At 42.2% G+C, this 25,966-nt stretch overlaps 1 protein-coding gene across 2 annotated transcripts in view; it reads left to right on the top strand.

Annotated features, from left to right (window-relative positions):
• KCNN2 (potassium calcium-activated channel subfamily N member 2) overlaps window positions 1–25,966 on the top strand; it is a 92,695-nt gene that overhangs the window by 24,513 nt on the left and 42,216 nt on the right. For both annotated transcript variants that reach the window (XM_079995437.1, XM_079995436.1), the window contains one exon: window positions 519–937. In XM_079995437.1, the coding sequence (XP_079851563.1) occupies window positions 519–937 (419 nt within the window). The remainder of the gene's footprint in view (window positions 1–518; window positions 938–25,966) is intronic.

The following is a 25,966-nucleotide window of genomic DNA, read 5'->3' as shown; positions in this document are numbered from 1 at the left end:
CCCACGAATATATCACACCTAAATTCTGTCTTACATCTACACAAATCATGCAATACTTTCTCAGCCAACGCCGTTCACTCCATTATTCTCCCATACATCTACCAATACATATGGGTTCACCACCCAACCAGTCACTCCAATATCTCCCTCATAACTAACCTGTTTTTAATTGTCCACCTTATTCACTGTTCATTTGTGGTGAGGAACTAATGATTAGGCCAGCTATTTACAAAGCAGTAAAGTAAATGTGTCTTAAGTTGTATCTGTTATTAGCGTTTGAGTGACTAACGTAAGGAACTTCGTTACCCAAACAACACATATACGGATTTCATTTCAACATTAGATAGAGCTGTGTGTGTGTGAGAGATTCTGAATAATGCCTGAAGTAAAATAATAAGGAAGAAAACATCACAAGTTTAATGTTTTCAAATGAATTATTTTTTCAGGATATGACTGATGTTCTTTATACATCTCTTCAAATATTTTGCTAAAGTCAGTCTTCTGCAATTCTCTTTCAGCTGTTCATGGTGGACAATGGAGCAGATGATTGGAGAATAGCCATGACTTATGAGCGCATTTTCTTCATCTGCCTGGAAATCTTGGTGTGTGCTATACATCCTATCCCTGGCAACTATACATTCACATGGACAGCTCGGCTTGCCTTTTCCTATACGCCATCTACAACAATAGCTGATGTGGATATAATTTTATCCATACCAATGTTCTTAAGACTATATCTTATTGCCAGAGTTATGCTTTTGCATAGCAAACTTTTCACTGATGCCTCATCGAGAAGCATTGGAGCACTAAATAAGATAAACTTCAATACTCGTTTTGTTATGAAGACTTTAATGACAATATGTCCGGGAACTGTACTCTTGGTTTTTAGTATCTCCTTGTGGATAATTGCTGCATGGACTGTCAGAGCTTGCGAAAGGTAAGTCTCCGTTTTATTAAGATGTGCCAAGATTCTTCAGGGGGAAGCCGTGTGTTTTAAATGTATGGTGTGGATGTGACCTTTATTAATGCAGCTCCTCCCCCCAGGAATGTTAGTTGTTTTGTGCTTTATGTCACTTCTGTTCCCTGTAATTGCTAGCTCCTTGCCTTTGAAGCATTTTAAGGAGATTATTAAATTGTATCATCACTTTGCTATAGCATCACAGGATGCTGAGTGATATTTATTTTGCTTTCACCTAAACTGGTATTTAAGTCATCAGAATCTGCCTGTGGTTTATTTTTGGCTTACCTAGAACATTTAAGAAACTGGCTGGGAACTATTTAGAGTGCAATATGTGTGTGTTTACACAGAAGTTAGTCCCACTGATGGTCTTCTGTTGGGCTTTCTCCCTGGGCAAGTGTGCATAGGACTGCAGCCTTAATCTATTTTGTCATTATCGTTCCAGTATATATCTCCAGTTTTAATTATGTTGTGATGTGGTTATTAATGTGATGATGCACATTTAAAACTGGGGAAGGATACAGGAGAACTGGGGCCTCACAGATGTTGGTGAACGTGATCCCCATCTAGTTAATAGGCCTAATGTCACTGGCCTTGGTTGAATGTAACACTAATCAGGGAAACAAACCATGGTTTACTGGGAAGCAGGCAGGTCTGCTGGTTCATGCTACTCAAATCACCTCAGTGGTTATGTGTGAGCCATCACTTGTGGTTTGTTTCAGGGAAAAGAATTATGAGAACAAGCCAACAATGCACTGTTTATAGTGCAGTCCTGGACACAGCATTTATAGGATTGCACTGTAAATGTGTTTTTACACAGTATTATGTAAGCTGAACGTCGGAGTGGTGATGTACATATATCCAGATGTTCTTACCTTGCAATTTGGCTGGAAATGGGAGAGGGCTTGGACTATTGCTTCACATCCGCTCAGTAATTCTATGAATTCCAGCATTCTTTTTAATAAAAATAATTAATGTGAATAATTTAGGTGAAAGCTTATTATAACTGAAACAGTCCTTGCGAGGAGGGGTGTTAGGGGCTGAATTGAGGAGGAATGGTGGGGTCAGCCCCCACCTTCTCCTGAACCTTCTTGAGAAGCGGAGGACAGTATAGATTTAGAACAGCGGTTTGCAGAAGGGCATAGTTCAAAAGCTGCAGACGAGAGAAGCTGGGAAATACTGGAAGAGAAACAACAGGGAGAAGAAGAAGCACCAGGGGAGAGACAGCTGACAGACTCAGTGTCCTTGGAAAGCATTCCTGACCCCCTCTGTCCCAGGACCTGGCGGGCATTAAGTGTGATAGAACAGAAAGCTCAGAGGCAGAAATCTCAGCTTATCCACTGCATGGATGACGTAGAATAGGAGAGATGGAAGGGGTGGAACCTTACTCAGAGCAACGCCATTATCTAGGGGAGACTGCTTTCCTTCGTCTCTCTCTGTGCATAGTGAATAAATAATTTGATAAGAAATTCTTCTTGTTTATTTGCTTCTTGGCTGCCACCGTGGGAGGGAGCGGATTCCTTGAAGCCTGACAGGGGAGGACTAAGCTCCCATGTTCTAAAGAGGAATTGCATAATGGGTGTGGCGGATTTCTCATTGTAAATATTATGAATATTTCTCATATATATATATATATATATATATATATATATATATAGATACTTTTTAAAAAACACGGTACTTGTTTCCTTGGATTAATTGGAGTTGCACGCCCAATTTCTTGCACATCATGCTGCAAATGTTCCCCTAAAGCTGTAAGCCTCACAAAAAAAAAAAGGCTGTGCTGAATTGCTGTCATTTGCTTTGGCTTCAAGTTACTTATTAGCCAAGTTTTAAAATATAGTAAAATTAAATAGGAAACCTTTACCGGAGAGAAGATTTGGCTTGCCTGTAATAAAAATATTTCTTAATGTTTTACTAGAAGCAAATGGGGAAACATGCCCATTTCATTCCTCTCTTTCCCCTGCTGAAAAAGGCTTCCAATACAGGAAGAGAAAAGGATAACAGGAAGAGGTCAGACAGGAATACTCGTGGAAATGACGCTGGTCAGCAGGCCAGTTGGCTGTTAATTGATTTGGCTCACAAAGGGTGATTGCTGAATACTGTTAAGGCTCAAACAAAAGATAATTATCTTTTTATTTCAGTTACCAAAGGTTAAGGAGAATGTAAAGTTGTGTTGAAAATGTCACTGGAGTGCCATGACCCTGTTACCATGGGTACAATGCGCATGTAGCTGGTTCATGCACTAATCTATGACTACACATATGGGTCTTGTTCAGAATGTGCACATACACCAGGCATGTCCAAAGTCTGTTTTGGGGTCCCAATCTGGCCTGCCAGTTGATTTAATCTGGCCACTGTGGCAGTATATGTCCTGGGGTAAAACCCTAAAAATAGCTAGGCAACTTTGGTTGGCCTTCATGCATGTTCACTTCATCAAATCTGGCCCTCTTTGAAAAAAGTTTGAGCACCCCTGAAATACACGATTTCCTCCCTACAAGAGGATTCTATGTAACAGCTTCTAATTTTGCATGGGGAAGTTTAAAAAAACTACTTGTGCCATCATGTATATGTTAAAAGTTGATTCCCCACTTATCGGTAAAGGTTCACTTAACGCCAAATCCTTCCATCTTGAACCTGAGGCCTTCTGCATGTAATGCAGAGGCTGGGCCAATGGTACTTCCTTGAAGGTAAGGAAGCCATCATCATCATCATCATGTACTCCAGGAAATTCATATGGACCTCTCTCTGTTGGTCATTTGGAAAACTCTAAAGGCGATTTCTTTTTTTAAAACCCCAGTTTCCATTTGGGTTTTTTGTGATTGATTGTTATATTTAAGAATATTTAAGAATAATGTTATTTATTTTTTACTACCCTTTTATATTTTAAATTTTAGGGTTGTATCCAATGGGATTTCTCTATTTTCTCCTTTCACCACCCCATAATCTGCTCTGGGGGTGGGGTTCCCCAACCTTCTAGAGCAGATTTTGAGGAGGGGATGGCTACAGGGGAGAAATGGGTGGACGCTCCATTGACCAGAGCAAGATGGCGCCAAGGGATACAACCCCTTAACGTTCCTTCCATTTGTTGTAACTTGCCTTGCCAAAAAAGATGGGCTAGAAATACATTATTTATTTACTTATCCATTATTAATATATCAGCTCCGTAAAGTACTGAATATGTTATTTGTGTTGCAGTGGATGAAACACACACGTCCTTCCCTGCAGCATTGCAACTTCTATAAAACAACAACAGGACACTAAAGGAGATTGAGTTGGAGGGCAAAATGCAAACTTTGCATTAAAATCATAGAAAGAGAATGCAGAGAAAATACTGAGTTGAAACCATAACCTGCCCAACCTTTGTGAAATCATTGAAACTGAAATATTACTCGTGAACAGATTTCTTCTTCAGTGATGTAAAAGTAGTCATAAAAAATTAATTAACAGCGGTGATCAAGGACTGCCCATTATCACTTTGATTTGTTAGCATCCCAATGCAGGGAGCGGTCAAATAATTTATTGTCGTTCCATCTTTCCTGCCAGATGCTGAAATGTCAGTGTTAATTGGCTGAAAGCGTAATTTGTATTGCTGTTTAAATGTTTGCAGTTCAAAAAAGGTGTTCATAATTAAGGATGGGTACAATCATTTTTAAAACAATATTTTATATCTAGGTAGTGGGGGGAAAGAAAACATACAGTAACCATCAAAGACATTGGCACACAAAACAACAGCTAAGTAGAAATAGAAACTCATTAGTGAAGCTCTGCCCTTGAATAAACACAGAATTACGTGTTCTCAGTCCCACTGAAATCAATGGACTTAAACATAGCTCTGTATTGGATTCTGAACTGGAAAAGAAATAAACTGATAGTACAGATCTTGAATTAAATTCTTAAAAAACAACAACACACCAATTCTAGGCCCTGAGAAGTTCATCTTTTTTATGTGGTTGGCTATGTATTGTTTTTGTGTGTCTCCATCAAGTCTTTAAGGCATTTAGGTTTTGCAACTTTCATTAAAGCAAAGAGTTTTACACTTGCTCATCATGTTCTGCAAATGAACCTGTCACTGAGCCGCAGAACTTCAAAAGTGAGCAAGTAACAATATTGTAAAATACTGAACTGGTGACTGGCATGCACTTGCTCCAGCAAATGTTTATGCACATTTTTAAAACACACACACACATCTGTTTATGACTTAGGATCTCTGTATTGCCACAGCCTCCTGGAATCAGTTGTTGTAACCATGGTGCATCCACCGAAGATGGTCTGCAACACAGCAGAACAACGGGTGGAAATGAAACACTGGATCTAAGTGAAGTTGATAGTTGGTACAATTGCTTCTCTTCCTTCTGCACCCTGACAGCAGTGGTGTTGATATAGGGTCTTTGCAGGCCACAGTCTACCACATTTTAATGCTCCTCATCTTGGTATCATTTTGATGCTGTAGGGAGAAGGGTCCTCTAAAAGGAAGCACAGCAGCCATGGCTTAGTATTTTCAACCAAAATTTCACATCAGCCTGAAATTATGCAGGCATCTAAAGATAGCAATCCATTGGCTTGGCACAGCCATACCAGCAGTGGCGTAGCGTGGGGGTGCAGGGGGGGCCGGCCGCACCGGGCGCAACATCTGGGGGTTAGGGTTAGGGGGTGCAAATCCACGGGTTAAGGGGCGCAAATCCATGGGTTAGGGGGCGCAAATTACTTCCCTTGCCCCGGGTGCTGACAACCCACGCTACGCCACTGCATACCAGATATGATGGAATCATTAGGGGTGGAAGTATCTGTCAATTTCAGTTTCTTCAGGGCTTTTTTGTTTTGTTTCCCCAATGTTAAATTCAGTTCTCCACATTTTGCCGCAATTTACAATTCCCCCCTTTGTAATATAAGCCTCAAGAAAACTCAGTGTCATCTTGGCATCCATTTTTCCAAATACACACATTTTATATGCACTTTTGACTAACATACACACATTTGTCACAAATTTCCCCATTTATAATACATTTCTGTGTTATTTTCACTACTACCTTCATTTTAATGCACACTTTCCTCCCTAAAACATGCATTTTTATAAACATTGGTTGGAGAACTTCATTGCAAAATTCAGATAAGTTCAAATTCTGAAAGATAACTTTGTTGTGGTTTGGATATTGTTTTGGAAGTGCTAATTTGCAGGTTAAGTTTTGAATGCACACTGAATCCATTTTTTCTTCCATCCCTAGGGCCAGCTGTGTTTGTTCTTGACATGTCTCATTCCAAAACTGGTCTGAAAGAGATTACTGTCTACTTTTCAGAAGGCCCATAGCTTAGTGGTAGAGCATCTGCTTTGCGTGCAGAAGGTTCCAGGTTCAAACCCCAGCAACTCGAGGAAGGTTTGGGACTGTCCACAGCCTGAAACCCTGGAGAGCCACCAGTCAACCTAGTCAGCATAGACAATAATGAGGTAGATGGGCCAATGATCTTACTTGGTACTGAACTTTGTATGTTCCTATGAGAATACAGGTAATAATAACTGACGCTTTGCCCTACCTCACCTTCTCCATCATTTCAGGCTTTTTTGTCCCAACCTAACTATTGGGTGGAACGCAGGTGGTGCTGTGGGTTAAACCACAGAGCCTAGGACTTGCCAATCGGAAGGTCGGCAGTTTGAATCCCCGCGACGGGGTGAGCTCCCGTTGCTCAGTCCCTGCTCCTGCCAACCTAGCTGTTCGAAAGCACGTCAAAGTTCAAGTAGATAAATAGGTACCACTCAGGTGGGAAGGTAAACGGTGTTTCCGTGCGCTGCTCTGGTTCACCAGAAGTGGCTTAGTATTGCTGGCCACATGACCTGGAAGCTGTACGCCGGCTCCCTCGGCCAGTAAAGCGAGATGAGCGCCGCAAACCCAGAGTCGGTCACGACTGGACCTAATGGTCCCTTTACCTTTAACTATTGGGTAACTGGCTGTGATTTGAGCTTGGGAGAGAAATGCTTGAATGATGAAGCCTGGGATGGGGAGGTCAGCTCACTGCACATGTGCATTCTTTTTTTGATGTGAAAAGTAGATCCCACACCTTACCCTCTTTTAGGCATTAACATGGATGATATATGACTAAACAAACATGGATTCCACCGTCACATCCAGTTGAGTTCTCAGTAAAGGACATTCTGTTTAAGGAAAAGCATGACATTTTCTACAATATTGTTGGGAAACAGCAATGGTTACGTTGTTCTGGGAATCAATCAGCATAAAAAATTAGAAAGACATAAACCACTGTTCTAGAACCATATGGCCAAGCATTCATAATTTAGAGCAAAAGGAAGCAGTAATATCCAGAGCATAACTCTGTTCCCATGACTGCAATTTGTTTTGGCTGGCTTTTGATGTTGAATTTTAGCTTGTTGTGACCCACCTTGGGCTCTGCTAGTGAACTGTGGGCAATAAGTTGAATATCATCATCTCCATTGTCATCAACAGAGATTGTATACAATCATAAAGGATATACTGTATACAGCAGAAGAGTCACCTGAAGCCATTCTTGTTGGATAATCAAAGCTAGTTATGGTAGCAAATAATTTTCTGAGTAAGTGACTTACTAGATCTTGGGAGGTTATATTTGTGTATCACAGCTTGTACAATTGTGTGTGTTTCTCAAGAAGTAGAGCCTATACATAACCCAGTCTGGATGACTGCCACCCATGACTTGACAATGCATTTTGAGCCCAAGCTCAGCAAAATATTAGAGCTGTGAAATTTGGGCATATTGCATTACTTTGAAAACATTGCATAAGCTGGTCCAAATCTTACTGTCTTTATTTTAAGGTATGGTTGAAGATGCCACTCTTTCCTTGCAAACCTGTCCCCTCGCTTCCCAAGCTCTCCATAGCTTTTATGCAAGTACAGTGGTACCTCGGGTTACATACGCTTCAGGTTACATACGCTTCAGGTTACAGACTCCGCTAACCCAGAAATAGTACCTCGGGTTAAGAACTTTGCTTCAGGATAAGAACAGAAATTGTGCTCCGGTGGCGCGGCAGCAGCAGGAGGCCCCATTAGCTAAAGTGGTGCTTCAGGTTAAGAACAGTTTCAGGTTAAGAACAGACCTCCAGAATGAATTAAGTTCTTAACCCAAGGTACCACTGTATGCTTAGGAGGAAATTGGGGATGGAGCAGGGGAAACTATGGCCAAGCCATTTGTTTCTGATCAATTTATTTATTTATGCATTTGTTAGTCGTACTTCACCAAATGTTCCCAGGGCGAGTTACAAAAATATCTTAATTAAAACAAGTACAATGTACATCAGTATCCTAAAGTAACACTACAACTATTTCAAAAACTATTTTTTTTAGCTTCTGAAGGAGTATGTCTTGCATCTAGATTGCCTGGGCAAAACCCCTCTCATTTTATTGCATTTAGAGGCGATGTGTTTTGCTCCATGATAAGAGGTAGAAGGAAGAGTTATAAGAGGCAAGCTTCAAAGCATTGTGAAAGGCTAGCTGAACATCTGAACATAAGGTTAATGGGAGTCATGTGGCTAAAAGCCCATTCTACGCTTTTGCAAATGTAGACTACTTCATGTATTCAGACTTCGGCTGATAAGAGACTTTTGAAAGACCATAGCAACCCATTAACTTTCATAACTTAAAAAGACTGAGATAGTTAAAGAAGCTTTCTATATTGCAAAAAGCAATACTTTCCTACTCATAGGGATAGGCGAAACCTGCTTCGGAATACTTTCTGACTTTTTTTTAGCTGAGTTTCCAGATTGTCCTGGACTTCAGTAGCAACTCAGCCAAGCACCCGAATGAAATAAGTTATGTCATCCATCTACAGCAACCCCAGATAAATTGTTCTCTAAATAAAAATGTTTTGGCTTGTCCCCGTCTCCTAAAAATGGGTTCCATTGGCCTCACCAATATATTAACAGAACTAAACACTCTGGTAGTGCCATCGTTTATTTGGTGCTAAAAACTGTAGCATTAATTCTGTTGCCTCATCTCCTCACAGAAGCACTGGACACATGATGTGTGGCAGTTCTAAAAGGCAGCCATCCAAACCCTGAATTATTTTTGCTTTCCAACACTGACATCTGCTTCAAAGCAGATTGCAGAGGTTGTCTTTCCTGGTCTCTCAGCTAGTTGCTTATCTAGCAAGACTGGTGACTGCAGACCTGCTGACATAATTAGTTTGTCACATATGCTTATTACGAAGAGATTTATACTATGAATGTCTTTTAATCCCCCCCCACTCCCCTGTTCAGACAAGAGTGCAATAATCTATGTGGAAAGGTTGGCCTTGTAATAACATAATTCATATTCATACATAAATGGTCAGGCCAGCAATGAAACATTCAGGTGTGGTGAACGGTTTGCAACACATCCCTTGGAGTGTAGATAGCAAGAATGGCTCAGCAATAGGAGTCAGAACTATTTCTAGCTTGTCCTTAATGTTTGGCTGCAACACAATGTAACATATACATATATAAGCAACACAATGTAACATATACAGTGTCTAAAACAAAGGATTATTCTATATACAGATAGGTAGCCGTATTGGTCTGCCATAGTCAAAACAAAATAAAAAAATTCCTTCCAGTAGCACCTTAAAGACTAACTAAGTTAGTTCTTGGTATGAGCTTTCGTGTGCATGCACACTTCTGTGCATGCACACGAAAGCTCATACCAAGAACTAACTTAGTTGGTCTTTAAGGTGCTATTGGAAGGAATTTTTTTATTTTATTTTGATTATTCTATATATTATAATACTGCTTAATTTGAGATTATGGGCAGTTTGGGGATGTGCACTAAGCATGCACTAAGAAATGGAGGCAGTGAGAGATTTTACTTTCTTGGGCTCCATGATCACCTCAGATGGTGACAGCAGCCACGAAATTAAAAGACGCCTGCTTCTTGGGAGAAAAGCAATGGCAAACCTAGACAGCATCTTAAAAAGCAGAGACATCACCTTGCCAACAAAGGTCCATATAGTTAAAGCTATGGTTTTCCCAGTATGGAAGTGAGAGCTGGACCATAAAGAAGGCCGATCGCCGAAGAATTGATGCTTTTGAATTATGGTGCTGAAGGAGACTCTTGAGAGTCCCACGGACTGCAAGAAGATCAAACCTATCCATTCTGAAGGAAATCAGTCCTGAGTGCTCACTGGAAGGACAGATCCTGAAGCTGAGGCTCCAAGACCTCATGAGAAGAGAAGACTCCCTGGAAAAGACCCTGATGTTGGGAAAGATTGAGGGCACAAGGAGAAGGGGACGACAGAGGACGAGATGGTTGGATAGTGTTCTCGAAGCTACCAGCATGAGTTTGACTAAACTGCAGGAGGCAGTGGAAGACAGGAGTGCCTGGCATGCTCTGGTCCATGGGGTCACGAAGAGTCGGACACGACTAAACGACTAAACAACAAGAACTAAGCATGTTCAATCTGCACTGGGACATTATTGCTTTCCTCCCCTGTTGTTGTTTTTTTGGGGGGGTGTTTGCTGGTGGTCAAGCGAACATGATTGTGTTCAATCTTAACTATAGTAAGAAAAACAACTAGGATTTCTTCTGGCATCTCTTCCTTCCATCTCTAGGGATTTTAAAAAGTAGATTTACAGTATGAACCAGGAAATAACTTACCCGCTCCATGAGAAGTTTTACTACCTTTTTTAATATAGCTATGTCCCTCTTCATTCACCCTCCTTTCTCAGCTATTTCATTCCCCCTCCTATCTAGTCCCCCCCTTTAACAGTTTTCATTTATTTTCATGGTACAGAAGAATTTTTTTGAGAAAACAATGGTTACAGCAGTAAACAACAAATAACTTGTCCTGATAAAATTGCAGACTTTTATCATGCCGTGTGTTAGAGTTTCATTTCATTACTCTACTCCTATCTAGTTTTTACATTTCTCCCCCCTCAAGTCAGACAGTATTCTATGGCTATTGAGTTCTCATTGGATTGTGTTGGATTTTCTTTTCTCTTAAGGGCTTCCTCCCTCCTCTCTTTTTCCCTTTTCTTTTTTTTACTCTTGCAAAACTTTGGATTATTCACATCTTTTGGCACCCCCTTGGGCATGGGTAGTGCCGTTTTACACATTTGCATGTGAAGTCTTGAATCAGAAACAGAGAGAATGATGGAAATGAATGTAAACCCTATGCTGACCAGTAGTGTTGCTTTCAACAGCTTTTGTTTGGCCACAAAAAAAATGTTTGGAACCTCAGATCAGGATTCATGATGACCGATATAATGGCACTAAGTACATTCATTCTAGCCGCATAACTTTACGGCCCCAAAACACTGGATGCTGATTTCAGCAGTCATTGCAAACAATTACAAAGTGATTCCAATTCAAATAATAGAAGTATTACAAGGTTAGAGAGATGAACCAATTACTATATCCAAAGCAAAATGAAGTATACAGTATGCATGCTTCTGAAAAGTGCCAATTATAACAATTTGGCTGTGTTGCTGAATTGCTTCTCACCAGCTCTCAAACGGTTCTCTCTGGAAAAACGCATGGAGAGCAGCCACGAATAATGGAAGGAGGCTGTGCTTGCAACCTCCTGACAATCTTTTCACAATCTCAGTTTAGTGGCTCACAAACAGATGTTCACGTAGCCATAGTCCTTGACAGACTTTGTATCCATGCAGAGTCCTCTAATAAGACTGTGCATACGCAAAGCCTGGTAATGCAAACCTTGGTGTCAGGATTGTGGGGCAGCTAATGTAATCCTTGTCCTTTGCCACCTTGCACCTCACTCATAGCTCTTCTGTGGCAGGGGATGGGAGGAGAAGGCTGCACCCTCCTGCACTAACTTCAGTGCCAGCTCTTAAAGATAAAAAAAGCATTGCTTCTGGGCATTAATTCATGGGCAACAACAAAGTGAAGAATAGGTTTAAATACAAGCATATTTAGAACCTTGAGAATAGTAAGATGAATTGCCTTTTTCAAGGTTGCATTTTGCTTCGGGCTTCAAACCTTATGCGGGAAAAGACTGTTCCTGCATTCCCATAGTTCCATTTTTACACTGCTATTCCTTTAATGAACTCATAGATCCCCCCCCCTTTCATTTTCACAACAACCCTGTGACGTAGGTTGAGGGGGGGGGACACAGACAGAGACTGAGCCAAGGTCACACCACAAACTTCATTGCTGAGTGAAGGTCTATCTTGACTGAACCTCCCTGGTCCTAATCTCACACCCAAACACCCAGTACACCATACTGAACTATAACTAGCAGCTTATTTCAAAAGTGCAATGGGTTGTGTATGCTGATCAGGAAGATGAAACAAAATTCTCCTGCTGAGATATTTAATTGGCTTTTAAGATTGCGATTTAAACGTTTTTCCATTTTATTAGCAACAGTATATGATTGCAGCAGACAGATAATGGTTTCTACATCCAAAAGTTATGCTGAATTAAAAATGGGAAAATGTGGCCATTCTATCAAAAAGTGGAAATGTTTTGAGGGAGTGGAAAGATAAAGTAGGGAATAATTTATTTAAAGATGCTTGAGGGAAACAGGGGGGGACTTTTCTCCTTACAAAATCACGAGGTCATTTAGTTTGATGATTCTGCCCTCTTGGAATGGAATTTTTTTTATTATTCAAACTGTCTAGAGGGAAAGGGGGTCAATATGTTCTTCTCCTCTGAACAGAAAGACAGAATTTATCTAGACACTTTATGTCCCCATGTTTCCCAAGCAGTACTCCCCGTCACAAAGTGACAGTAGACCACCAGCAGTGGCAGTCTGAAGGGGAGCTTGAGGATCGCCCTGGTAGCTCACCTGAGAGAAGAAATTTGTGTTCATCCTTATTTAAACAAATGTCTCTATCATTTTCTACTTAAACTTCAGGGTCTCCTGTACTTGGAGACTTCACCTGGCACTCTTACCAGCACCACAGTTCCCTGGTGAATTGAAGCAAGAGTTTTATTTACTCTGGCCAAAATCTCCTTCACATTCTAGACATATAAAAGCCTTGAATTGGGTGTATCTCTTTCCAGAGAGATAACAAACCTTAATAGAATAGGCATGGTGAGATGTTCCCTATCTTCTTGACTAACTGTACTGGCAAACTTTGGGAAAGATAGACACCTTAAAAACACTTTCATGACTGAGATTCTTTCCGGTACAACCATCTTTCCAGATATTCTCTCACTGGCACCAGGACCTTTTCTTTATACAGGAACTTTAGTCTTTTGTTCTCTGCAGATTTCAAGCCCGAAACTCTTGGGGGGGGGGAAGGCAGCTTTATTTTTCAGTATTCTGCATATACAAACCAGTATGGATATGTCTCTATTTCATTGGACCCAGGAACTGGTTTTACATTCCACCCAGTGAATGGGAAATGAACATGTCTATGCTGCATTGCAAGTACCCACCTCTTCTAATAAGTGGAACTTCTGTTATCAGAAGAGGCTCCTGTAGAAAGGCCCACCTTCTCGCTTGCTGTCATACCCTCCAACATTCGGCTGATCCAAATCAGGGTGCTGTCTCAGGAGCCAACTGACTCATGCCAGAGCAAGAGACCAAAAAACGAGCACCTTTTGGTCCAGCGCTCTGGTGCCAGCTAACTCATGCCAGAGCACTGGACCATTCTGGGATTAATCAGAAGCCGGAATGGCTTCTGTAATTCCAGGATGTTCAGCTTAAATCGGGAAGATGAGAAGCTGTAGAAGCGGGTGGACAGGACACCTGCCTGCTTCCTTCGGTCAGTGGTGCTGGTGATAGAGTGGAGAACATAAAGGAAATTAATTCTTTCTTCCCTTTGTCACCATCCTAGCTCTGCACTAAGAAAGCCTGTACGGTATGGAACATGAAGTAGAGAAAGGACTTTCTTCCCTTCTTGTCTCTTGTCTCAAGAAGGAAGCCTGCATAGGGCACATGTGTTCTCCCTCACCCCCTGCCAGCACAACTGGCACTGAGAGAAGTCTGCAAGAGTAGTGGGTGGCAGTGAAGACTTCCCCCACCCCATGGCAATATGCAGATCCAGTACTGCACTGCAGATGTAGATATTGCTATTGAATTGACTTGTGTCGGATGTTTTGTTCTGGGGAAGAAGAGATGGACCTGGTACAAGTGTACCAACCTCTTGACCTATTAAAAATAAGAATTAACAATGGCAGGCTCTGGGTGTGAGGGTTCTGTTGGCTAAATGTCATTATGGTTGTCCTCTTCCTTTACCTCCTATGTCAATGGGTTCCCTGACCATGGGCTTAGCTGGCGGCTGTGGGTAGCTATGTGCTGTCATTTTATATTTTCTGCAGTGCCCAATGTAGCATAGTTCCACTGCATTGTGGGAAATCTGCCTCTTGCAGCTGGCACAAGGGAAGCATCAGTGCTGCCAGGTTCTGCTAAGATACAGAGAGCCAGCAGCTGTTTGACTGTGCTGAATGTTGACACCAGACCTGGCCCCAGATGCCATTTTTATATGTCAACAGGAAGTAAATGTTCTCCTCAGTGGATTCTTCTCTTGGCATGCATGGGGCATTCCTGTGCAATGAAGTGAATGGGAAAGACTCTGAGCATAAAAAGCCGTCTCTGGGAGACCTGCAGTATTTCAGATTCATTCCATACTAGAGCTTGCACTTCTTAATACCATGAATTAAGGGTTTCTTATCAATAGTGGAAACAAATGCATTAATTGACACCATCAAATCAACCGTTTGATACAGTCTGGCACATTTTCAGATTACTTGTTTGTAAACAGTGTTCTTCGTCTAGCAAATATTCAGCAACACTTCTCTAACTGGTTTTAGCAGTCTCAACTGTTAAAAGCAGAAAAGTAAACAAAGTGTTTCCTCATTCCAATAAAGAGAAAGGGGGAAATCATTGCAGAAGTTGGTTAGAACGGAAAAATGCTTCATGAAACAGCCAACTGGAGTAAAAATAAATGTTTCTATTTTCTTAAAGTGGTTTTAAAAAACAAAACCTGACTACTAATTGACAGTCTGGTAAAATGCATTAACAGGCTATACATGTTTTGCAAGATGGCAGAAGCAATCTTCCTCCAATAAATGAATGTTCTGTGTCTCTGCTTTAAGTGAATATGTCACCAATTAAGATCCATGCCCAAAATGCAATAAAAATAGTTTTCTGCACCTGTCTTTGATCCATTTTTTGCAATATTTGATACTTTTAATGTGCATTCTTTAGGTCATTTATCCTCAAAATAAATCTATCATTCTCTGTTGATGGGGAACAGAACAGTGAATTTAAGGCTGAGGTACTGAGGAACTTGCCTTAATGCCTTCTTCATATTCACATGTCAGCAAACATTATGACTGGACCAAATTGACACTTGTTTCATACACCTTTGAATGGGCTGTATTGTTTCAGCAAGTTTTTTGGAGGCGATTTAAAATTCCTTGGCTGGAAGAGAATAGTAGCAGTTGCCATTTTGGTACCCCCAGAAAGCCCTGTTCTAATCTGCTATTTGAATTTTGGGGGATTCAAAATGGCTGCTTCATAAAATGTGGCTTCCTCCTTTGACAGTTGCTGGGAACTGCCTTTATAGTGGACAACAGTTGCAATCTACATAGAAACACACACTTTTACAAAGTGAGCAGATTGTTCTACCAGCAGCTCGGGGTTTTTTTGGAGAGATGCAATATTAACCACCACCCGCTGACCATGCCCCATGTAAGTCATGTTCAGCATAAGTTCTGCAAGTGTGTGAATATGGTACACCATGGTACACCTGCATCAGCACAACCAGATACCTTCATCTGCCCCAGCTGCAACAAAACATGTCTCTCCCGTATCAGTCTTTATAGCCAAAGGAGTGTGTAATGTAAGTTAAGCACATGCAGAAGAAATTACATGGGCTGAAGGTAAAATGGAACTTTCTTCTAGCCCTGACCTCAACATCTTCATGTTAAGATCAGATACCTGCGGCAAGGCAGCCTACACATGTAGACCTCAACATCCAAAGGCTTCCACACATTCTGGACCCCTGATCAGACAGGTTTCTGGTTATGGGTTTCAAGCTCAACATGAGTCAACAGTGTGATGCAACAGCAAAAGAAAGCTAATGCTGTTCCATGCTGCATCAACAGAAGTATAGTGTTCTGATCGGAGGAAGTAATAGTACCATTCTGTTCTTCTTTGTGTTCACTTCTGGGCACCACAGTTTAAGAAGGCTATTGAGAAGCTGGGATGTGTGCAGAGGAGAGCGGTCAACATGATCAAGGGTTTGGAAACCAAGCCTTATGAGGAACAGTTGAAGGAGCTCTGGATATGTTTAGCCTGAAAAGAGGAGACTGAGGGGAGATATGATGGCCATCTTCAAATATCTAAAGGGCAGTCACATGGAAGATGGAGGAAGCTTGTTTTCTCCTGCTCCAGAAGGTAGGGCCTGAACCAATGGATTCAAGTTACAAGAAAGGAGATTCCAACTAAACTGTCATTTGTCGTTTGACAGTAGAGCAGACTCCCTCGGAAAATGGTGGACTCTCCTTCCTTGGAGGTTGGATGGCCATCTGTCATGGATGCTTTCATTGAGATTCCTGTATTGCAGGGAGTCGGACTAGATGACCCCGCAATTTCTTCCAACTTCTCAATTCTATGATTCCAACACATGTGGAAACCTACCCAAACAGAGGTCTGCATGCATATATTTCCATGCTTCAGACTTCAGTCTTTAACTCACTTGCTTTTTGGCTGGGACCAGCAATGTGATCTAATCGCCCCTTAATTGTGTGAAGGCCTCCTTGTGTGAACATCAATAGGTGCTCTAGTGGAGCGACGGTACCATCACTGAAGAGAGAGAATATGCAGTGCATTGTAAAAGGACTTTGGTTAATTGCTAGAAACAATTCCGAATGGTTCAGAGCGTTCAGAGATCCTAGATTACACATTCATTAAGATACTCTTGATGTGGAAGGATTTACAGTTACAAAACAAAACAACAGACAGTGAGAAAATGCTGGCATGAAGCTTCTGTAATTCAAACACTTTTTACAAATTACGGAAATTAGTGCTGATTTATAAAGCCAGATTGAAGCAGGAAATATACTGTCTGCTTACCGTCACTAGCTGATTAGGAATGCAGGAGCAGATGTAGTCATGTTTACATCAATTTTTACCTTAGCACAGAATTTAGAAGGATGTTACTTCCAGAGTAAAATTTGATGTAAATTTGCATAGCAATTGGAAAAGAATTAGTTGGAAGAGAATTTTAGCTTTGGTTGTCTGCCTGTCTGTCTCTTAAAAGCATTTACATGCACAGGAGAATGGATCTGTTTCCCTGTCTTAATAAGAGATGGAAACTTGGTGCCCTCCCTGTATTGCTGGTCTCCTCCTCCTAATATTATTATTACCATTATTAATGAATGAGACTATTTCTATACTGTTTAGCATATATGGCTTGTTGTACTTGAGTGTATGCAAACCACTCTGGGGGCCTTTTTGGTACAAATGTGCACATATATATCTATATATGTAATATTTACAAATCTCTAAGCTGTGTGTAGAAAACTAAAGCAGAAACAACAAATGTTGCTGAAATGCACAGTTATATATAGAATGTTAAAGGTAATGGTAAAGGGACCCCTGACCATTATGTCCAGTCGTGACCGATTCTGGGGTTGCGGCGCTCATCTCGCTTTATTGGCCGAGGGAGCCAGCATACAGCTTCTGGGTCATGTGGCCAGCATGACTAAGCCACTTCTGGCTAACCAGAGCAGCGCATGGAAACGCCGTTTACCTTCCCGCCGGAGTGGTACCTATTTATCTACTTGCACTTTGATGTGCTTTCAAACTGCTAGGTTGGCAGGAGCAGGGACCGAGCAACGGGAGCTCACCCCGTTGTGGGGATTCGAACCACCGGCCTTCTGATTGGCAAGTCCTAGGCCCTGTGGTTTAAGTCACAGCGCCACCCACGTCCCTATATAAAATGTTACATTAATACATAATTGCTAGTATCAGCCTCTTCTCTTTCTTATGCACATTCCCTCGCAGCCTCCTGGCTATCACCCAGGGCCTAAATACAGCCACAGCTCACTGACAAAATCCTTGACCATTAGGAATGCTGGCTGGAGTGATGTGAGCTAGAGTACAGTAATATCTGGGTGTGGGCGGGTGTATCTTATCTATACCATGTTACTAAGCTAGTGAACATTAACATACTGATGCTATAGCTAACTTGAACCTTCTTCCTTCAAAACATGTTAGGTTACAGAACTGAGAAAAAAAAACTTAAAATATAAAACCACTGTCAAAAAACCCCAGCAGAATTTAAATGGTAATATTTTTAAAAAATAAAAAAAATAAAGCAGCAGTACAAAGAGCAGTCACCTGAATAAAGAAAACTTAAGTGACTGTGTTAGCTCTGAAGAAAACTGTATGATTACTTTGCTTTTCTTATATCTATATGTGTTGCATAAACCATCTTAGAAGAAGCAATTTCTCCCATGGGAGCAAGTGAAAGACGAATATTGTTCTAAGCGTGTGCCGTCTTCAGTTTTTTATACATTCTTTTATTAGAAAGAGTATTTTAAACGGGCTGCCTGAAAATCAAGGGCAGCTTTTTAGTTGATTAAAAAATACTTTATTAATTTTATTGATTAGGGTGCAGTTCTAAATGCATTGACTCGGCCAGGGCGTGAGGACAGATAAGCACGTTGGGATTTCCTGCCAAGCTGTTTTGTAAATGTGAAAGGGAGGGCAAGACTTGCCATTGCAGCACTGCCACCTGGGGATCCAAGTCGCTGAGAGCGCAGAAGTAGGTAGTCCACAGCCCCTCCTGCGTATCTGCTGCTGGCCGTTTTCAGACATCGTACAATTATTCTACAGTATCAGACCACCTATATATTGGGACAGTTCACTGGTTTTATACTCTGATGTGTGCACATGTATCCTGTTCTTCGTGGGAGAGGAATGACCGCTCCCCGCTTAAAACGGGGGACGCCCTTTGCGTGGACGCGTGCAGCCCCTAGATCTGGAGCGGCCCCAACAGCATAGGCTTGGCTTTGCCTTCCCCCAGGTGGGATACCTGGAGGTCTCCGCCTACCTCAGTCAGTTGTCCAATCCCACCTGGGGGAAGTGTTGCCAAGGAGACCAGGCCAGGTAGGGGAGGGATTACCTGCCCACACAATAGAGGGAGGATCTTACCTGGGAATCCTCACTTGATGTGTGCACATGTATCCTGTTCTTTGTGGGAGAGGAAAGCTCACTTGAGTTTTCTGTTCTTTGCCCTATGACAGACAATGCTTTCCATGATGTGGAACGCTCCAAATGGCAAAACTATTCCTAGGTATCTGAGGTATTCCTAGTGACATTGGAACTTTAAGCAGCAACTGAAGCCAGGATGTGGTGTGAATTGCATTAGTTGTTCTGGGGTATATGAAATACAGCTGGTACAGATGCAACTTAAGCTAGGCTAAGGGTTGGTGGATCAAGTATAGAAACTGAATGAAATTTCAAAGCAAAATGTATGAGATGATACATTCCGAGACAAAAATAAATAAAAGGATTTTTCTTATCAGCTGGGGAAACAAATACCAGGATTTTGATTTCTCACACAATAACTATGCAACAAATGTGTGGTTTTTTATACAGATTGTCACTAAGCAGACCATGGTAGAAATGGCCTGACTTCTGAGATCTATCCTGCAATTTAGTTTGCAGTCAGCCTGCATGGTAAAGTTGCAATGGATGTCTTGTTTATAATGGTTTTAACTTACTTTAGAACATTACAGTCTCTTAGGACAACCCTTATCCCATTCTATCTTCTTTATTTCCATAAATTATAGTGTAGCTCCACAGTACCTCTCATTAAATTGAATTAGGCACAAGCTCCCTTCTCAAATGTCAACCTTCTGCATAAACTTTCTCAGCTGCTAACTCAGAGATATGAAACTTTGTCCTTCAGATAGCTACTAGCATTCTCTTTTGCTTCAGCTGGATTCAATATTCTGTTACTCCACACAGAATACAAACATCCTAAACAAAAAACCAAAAAAACCTGTACATTTCTGGAACATATAACAATATCTGGAACAGATATTGTTTCTTAATCATGTTTCATAATTCACAGAAGTAAAATTCTGTTGTTTCATTTTAGTGTAATTATCTGTGGTTATTACATATTAAAATGGAATATGATTTTAAAAGGCAACAGCATTTTGTTTTAAAAAATTGGAACCATCAATATATATCCTAAAGTATGAAGTCTTAGGGGAGGAATAAACCGAAATGCATTCATTGAAAGCTGGGATGGGGAACCTCGGGCCTGGGGGGGAAAGGTGGCATTTCCAGGCCTTTCTGACAGACGCTTTGGGCTCTCCCTGGGCCACCCCCTCCCCAGCCACCCACCTCTCTCCAAGCCACACCATGCAGATCCCCCAAGCATCCCGTTTTTCCAGGATTTACAAAAGCTATTTCTGTTTCTGATTTGATCCTGGAATGTCCAGCTTTTCCTTAGGATGTCCCTATTTTCATTGGAGAAATGTTGGAGGGTATGGAGTTATGTGACTCCTGAGCCAAGGAAATAAGTAACTATATAATCCTTAGAAGCCATCTGAAGGCAGTCCTATACAGTGGTACCTCTGGTTACATACTTAATTCATTCCGGAGGTCCATTCTTAACCTGAAATTGTTCTTAACCTGAAGCACCACTTTAGCTAATGGGGCCTCCCGCTGCTGCCACACTGCCGGAGCACGATTTCTGTTCTCATCCTGAAGCAAAGTTCTTAACCCGAGGTAATATTTCTGGGTTAGCGGAGTCTGTAACCTGAAGCGTATGTAACCTGAAGTGTATGTAACCAGAGGTACCACTGTATAGGGACTTTTTAATGTTTAATGTTTAATGTGTTATTATGTTTTTATATTTGTTGGAAGCTGTCTAGAGTGGTTGGGGTAACTCACTCAGATAGACAGGGTATAAATAAAATTGCTGTTGTTGTTGAATAAGACGTCCCTATTTTCATCAGAGAAATGTTGGAGGGTATGCACCATGCACTGACACACTTTTCTTGAGTCACACTTTCCTCGAGTGCCTGTCTAGAATGTTTCCTGGAATTCTGGTAGCTCTTGCTTGCCTGGGGAGAAGTTAGAGAGGGGTTCATGAGTCTGTGTAGAAACTCTGCACAATCTACTTTTACAACCTACATTCATTACTCTCCCTACTTTTGCATCCGGCCCCACTCACCAATACCATATTCCACCCCGGAAAGGTTTACTGGAAAGCAGTGTGACCATTCATCTGAAAAAGACTCCATGTGCCCTGTGTAAGACAGTAGCAGTTAATTCCCCAGCCCCAAGTTTAATTGGAAATGATAAGCTTGCTATGTTCCTTGAAGTCAAAGCCAGCCCATGCATGAGGCAAGGTGGGGCGGCTGCCTCAGGCAGCAGGATCCACAGGGGCAGCAGATCTGGCCTCCAAGGAATATATCACCCACTACCACAGTGGCAGCAATAGCTGAGGCATGCTCCTTGGAGGCCAGACCTGCCACCTCCTGGGCAGCCCCCACAGTGACCTCTAGACTGGCCTCTTGGTGAATAGGAGGCACTGCTGGTCTCTCTCTCCCCCCCCCCCCCCGTTCCTGATACAAATATCTTTACTTGCCCTTTCTTCCCTGGCGGGGTTTGGGATACCATTTTGTGGTTAGCCTCAGTGCCAAAATGTCTTGGACCAGCAAACACCTGCTTGAACAGATCCATGTTTGAACTGCTTTTTTTTTTGTTCTATATATCAAGGGTGATTGGATTTGCTGCTGTGTCACGAATGCAGCGGGAAGTGTTTTCATTCATTCATAAGAGTTCAGAATAATTTCTGGCTCTGCTTTGAAAAAAGCAGAGATATTGCTTTGTTCTCATCTGTACTATGTGAAAGTGAAGTCTTTTTAATCCTGCTGGGGGGGTTGTCTGCTGCAGGAAAAGCAGTCTACCAATTTCACTTGCATCTTCCCCGCTTTTCTTGCAAAGGAAAGGAGTGTTCTCAGAAAGGGGATAGAGAAGGGCACCAGAGCACAGAGAGCAGAGGAGGAACAATTGAACTATGTTTTATTTATCTCTGTAGCTCATGCTAGGGCACTGAAGTTTCTCGTGTTTTTGAGAGAGATGATGTGTAAGAAACTAAATCTTTGGCCTCTTTGGAAATAACGACATGTGCACAGGGAGATATATGATGTCTCTATATGTCAGCTAGTAGCCTAGAATTATTAGAGTGGGTGAGATTGCGGCTTGGAAATCCACTGTCTTGCGAATGGTTTCAAAATAATAATTTAAACAACAATTGAAACGGGGGGGGGGGGGTTGTATTTGTCTTCTGGACCATAATCAGTTGAAGCGATTTCCCCACAAACAATGGCCCTCTTTAGGCATTCTGTTGCTGTGTCTAATAATCATGTAACACGAGGATGGTCCACAAAGAAGGGGCATGCTAGCTCCACCACTGCTTTCATTGACCACCACAAGTTAGAGGTCAAGTGGGTCATAAAGCATGCAGGAAGCCTCCACAAGTAGAGAAGGCTTCCCCACTTCACACGGTCACCCTCCAACTTGTACAGGGTGGGCAATGAGAACAGTGGCGAGGGGGAGGAACTAGTATGCTTGTGTGATTATTATTCTCAGCATCCAAATGCATGAATCAAAGAGTTGCAAGGGATCCTGAGGCTCATCAAGTCCAACTCCCTGATCTCAACTAAAGCCTGCAAGACATATGGCCATCCAACCTGTGCTTAAAAACCTCCCAAGGAAGAGAGTCCACAACCTCCTGAGGGAGCCTGTTCTACTGTCGAACTGCTCTTACTATCAGAAACTTCTTCCTGATGTTTCGTCAGAATCTCCTTTCTTATAACTTGAAGTCATTGGTTCAGCTCCTACCCTCCAGAGCAGGAGAAAACAAGCTTGCATCTTCCATGCCCCAGGAGAAAACAAGCTTGCGTCTTCCATGCCCTTTAGTTATTTGAAGATAGCTATCCTCTCTCACTCTCCTCTTTTCCAGGCAAAACATACTTGGCTCTTTCATTGTTTGCTTTCAAGGACCGCAGGAAAGGCTTCACTTAAATATTGTAGGATTATGGTAGAAGGAAAGGAGTGATACGATATCCCTATTTGTAAACATTGCTATTTTTGTAAAAGGTATCTCTACCTTTGTACTTAACCATCTAATTCACGATTGAATTGAATTTGTACTTGTTGGCATCCATCTGCCTCGGGAAACAATGTAAGAGTGTGCCTTTGCGGGTAAAGTCAAACTATTGCAGAATTGCAACGCCTGCTGTGGCTGTGGAGACCAATACGGGAGAGATATGTTTTATTGCAGGTGGGGCAGATGAAGGTGTCCAGTTCTGCTGCTACAGGTGCACCCTGGTGTTTCTTCTCTATGTGCTCCTCCCAGCAGTCATTCATCCTCTGGATACACAACCTGACTTTCTGTCTCCAGGTACTGCGATGACCTTCAAGGGATCCCCATACAGCCTTCATGTCCCGTTTACAGACAGACATCTTTGTAACACATAGTTGCTCTGCCTACAGGCCTAGTGCATGAAGCCAGCTCCCTGCAGAGCAAGTCCTTGAGGAGCCTGCCACCTTCACGGATCCTGTCACCTTCCATTCTGTGCACATGGCCAAGCCAGTATAGACATCCCTGAGACAGGAATGTAAGCTTAGGAGAGCACGCCCTTATGAGGAACGGTTGATGAAGCTGGGCATGTTTAGCCTGGAAAAGAGGAAATTGAGAGGAGATATGAGAGCCATCTTCAAATATCTGAAGGGCTGCCACATGGAAGAGGGAACAAGCTTGTTTTCTCCTGCTCTGGAGGGTAAGACTCGAAACATTTGCTTCCATGTTACAAGAAAGGAGATTCTCACTAAACATATGGAAAAACTTTCCGGCAGCAAGGGCTGTTCGACAGTGAAACCGTCAACCTCAAGAGGTTGTGGCCTCTCCTTCCTTGGGGGGTTTTTAAGCAGAAGTTGGATGGTCATCTACCATGGATGCTTTCGCCGAGATTCCTGCATTCCAGATGGTTGGACTAGATGACCCTTGGGGTTCCTTTCAACTCTACAGTTCTTTGATCTTTGTTTGAGACTCTGTCCTGCCTACAGTGATACCTCAGGTTACATACACTTCAGGTTACATAGGCTTCGGGTTACAGACTCCACTAACCCAGAAATAATGCTTCAGGTTAATAACTTTGCTTCAGGATCAGAACAGAAATCGTGTTCCGGAGGCGCAGTGGCAGCAGGAGGCCCCATTAGCTAAAGTGTTGAGAACAGTTTCAGGTTAAGAACAGACCTCTGGAACGAATTTAGTACTTAACCCAAGGTACCACTGTACTTAAAAATAAACAAATCTTTGTTCAGAAAGCTTTTTGTTTTATGTTCAGTTAACATAAAACAAGTTTGCTCCCCTCTCATGAGACTTCTTTTAAGTGTTCCTCAACATTTCCTCAGAACTGAATTAAAGCTTTGGGTTCTCCCCTTTCATCCTCATTCCCTCAGTATATTGTCTTAAACTGAGCATCCATAAAATAAAATATATGGGGTGATTTCCTCTTTGCCGCTGGATTCATGGTCTGTTTTCCAATATACGTAATGACTCAGTGACTGTCATTGAAGAATGACTGAAGCACCAAGAGGTGTTACACTGTGTACATCAGGGAAGTAAATAAGTCTCCTGTAGAAATGTGATGAATGATTTATCAGGCATCGCTGAAACAGATGACGGCTTATGTTCTGCAGCTAGTGACATACTGGATTTGGGATGCTTTCATCAAGTCAGTTAGCTCTAAATGCTTTGTTTATGTCTATACACTACTGTTTATATTCCGAATTATCGAAGGAGCAAATATACTGGCAAAAATTACCATTCTAAATATCTTGACATGCTAACAATGTGAAAGGAACCAGGATGATTTTAAAGCTCTCATTCACCCAACCAGGAATATTTGGGGTTCCTTCTGGAATTGTTGATTTAGTGGTGTCAGTGTGAATGAACAACTTTTCATGACAGCTGCAACTGAGTAGCAAACAATCAGGGCTAGAAACTGCAAATTCCATTTGCTAGTTGACAGCGGCGTAGCGTGGGTTGTCAGCACCCGGGGCAAGGCAAGTAATTTGCGCCCCCTAACCCGGGGCAAGGCAAGTAATTTGCGCCCCTAATCCCTAACCTGCCGCCGCTGCCAGCTTCTTCTTGCTGCTGCCTGGGCTGGGGTATTTACGGTAAGGTAGCCACGGCAGCGGCGGTTGGTCCGTGTCAGGTGATCTGAGGCGAATTGCCGCTGGCGCTGCTGCCCAAACGACGCTGCTTGCCCGGAGGAGGAGGGCAAAGAGGCGAGGAAAATGCAACATGGCCCAGCAGCTGCAGCAGTGGCAGCGGCGGCAGGGCTGTGAGGAGGGGCTGCCTGGCGCGCCCTCCATGGCCCTGACGCACGGTTCTAGCTTCAGGGATAGCTGTGCAGCCTGCATTCGCTCCATAAGATGCACACACATTTCCCCTTACTTTTTAAGAGTGGAAAACTGTGTCTTATAGAGCAAAAAATACGGTAGATAAATAGGTACCACTCCAACAGGAAGGTAAACAGCGTTTCCGTGCACTGCTCTGGTTCACCATAATGGAGGGTTACAATCTATTTCAGAGAAACAGACCAGACAAGAAAGGAGGAGGAGTGGCGTTATATGTCAGGGATGTGTATACCTGTGAAGAGATCCAAGATTTAGAACCTCAAAGCCAAAGTGAGAGCATTTGGGTCAAAATTAAGGGAGAGATGAATAACAGGGACCTCATTGTGGGAGTTTACTATAGATCCCCAAGCCAACCGGAGGACATAGATGATGCCTTCCTGGAACAGATGGCCAAGCATGCAAAAGGAAGGGAGATAGTAGTAATGGGGGACTTCAATTACCCGGATATTTGCTGGATGTCAAACTCAGCCAAGAGCATAAGGTCAAACAGATTCCTCACTGGCCTTGCAGACAACTTCGTTGTCCAGAAAGTGGGAGAAGCAACAAGAGGAACAGCCATTTTAGATCTGGTCCTAACCAATGTTGATGACCTGGTTAGTGGGGTAGAAGTGGAAGGAT

Source organism: Podarcis cretensis (genome assembly GCF_951804945.1).
Source record: "Podarcis cretensis genome assembly, chromosome: 11".
In the NCBI taxonomy this organism is placed as follows: Eukaryota; Metazoa; Chordata; class Lepidosauria; order Squamata; family Lacertidae; genus Podarcis; species Podarcis cretensis.
The sequence above is the reverse complement of the archived record's forward strand: the minus strand, read 5'-3'. Positions and strand labels throughout refer to the sequence as shown.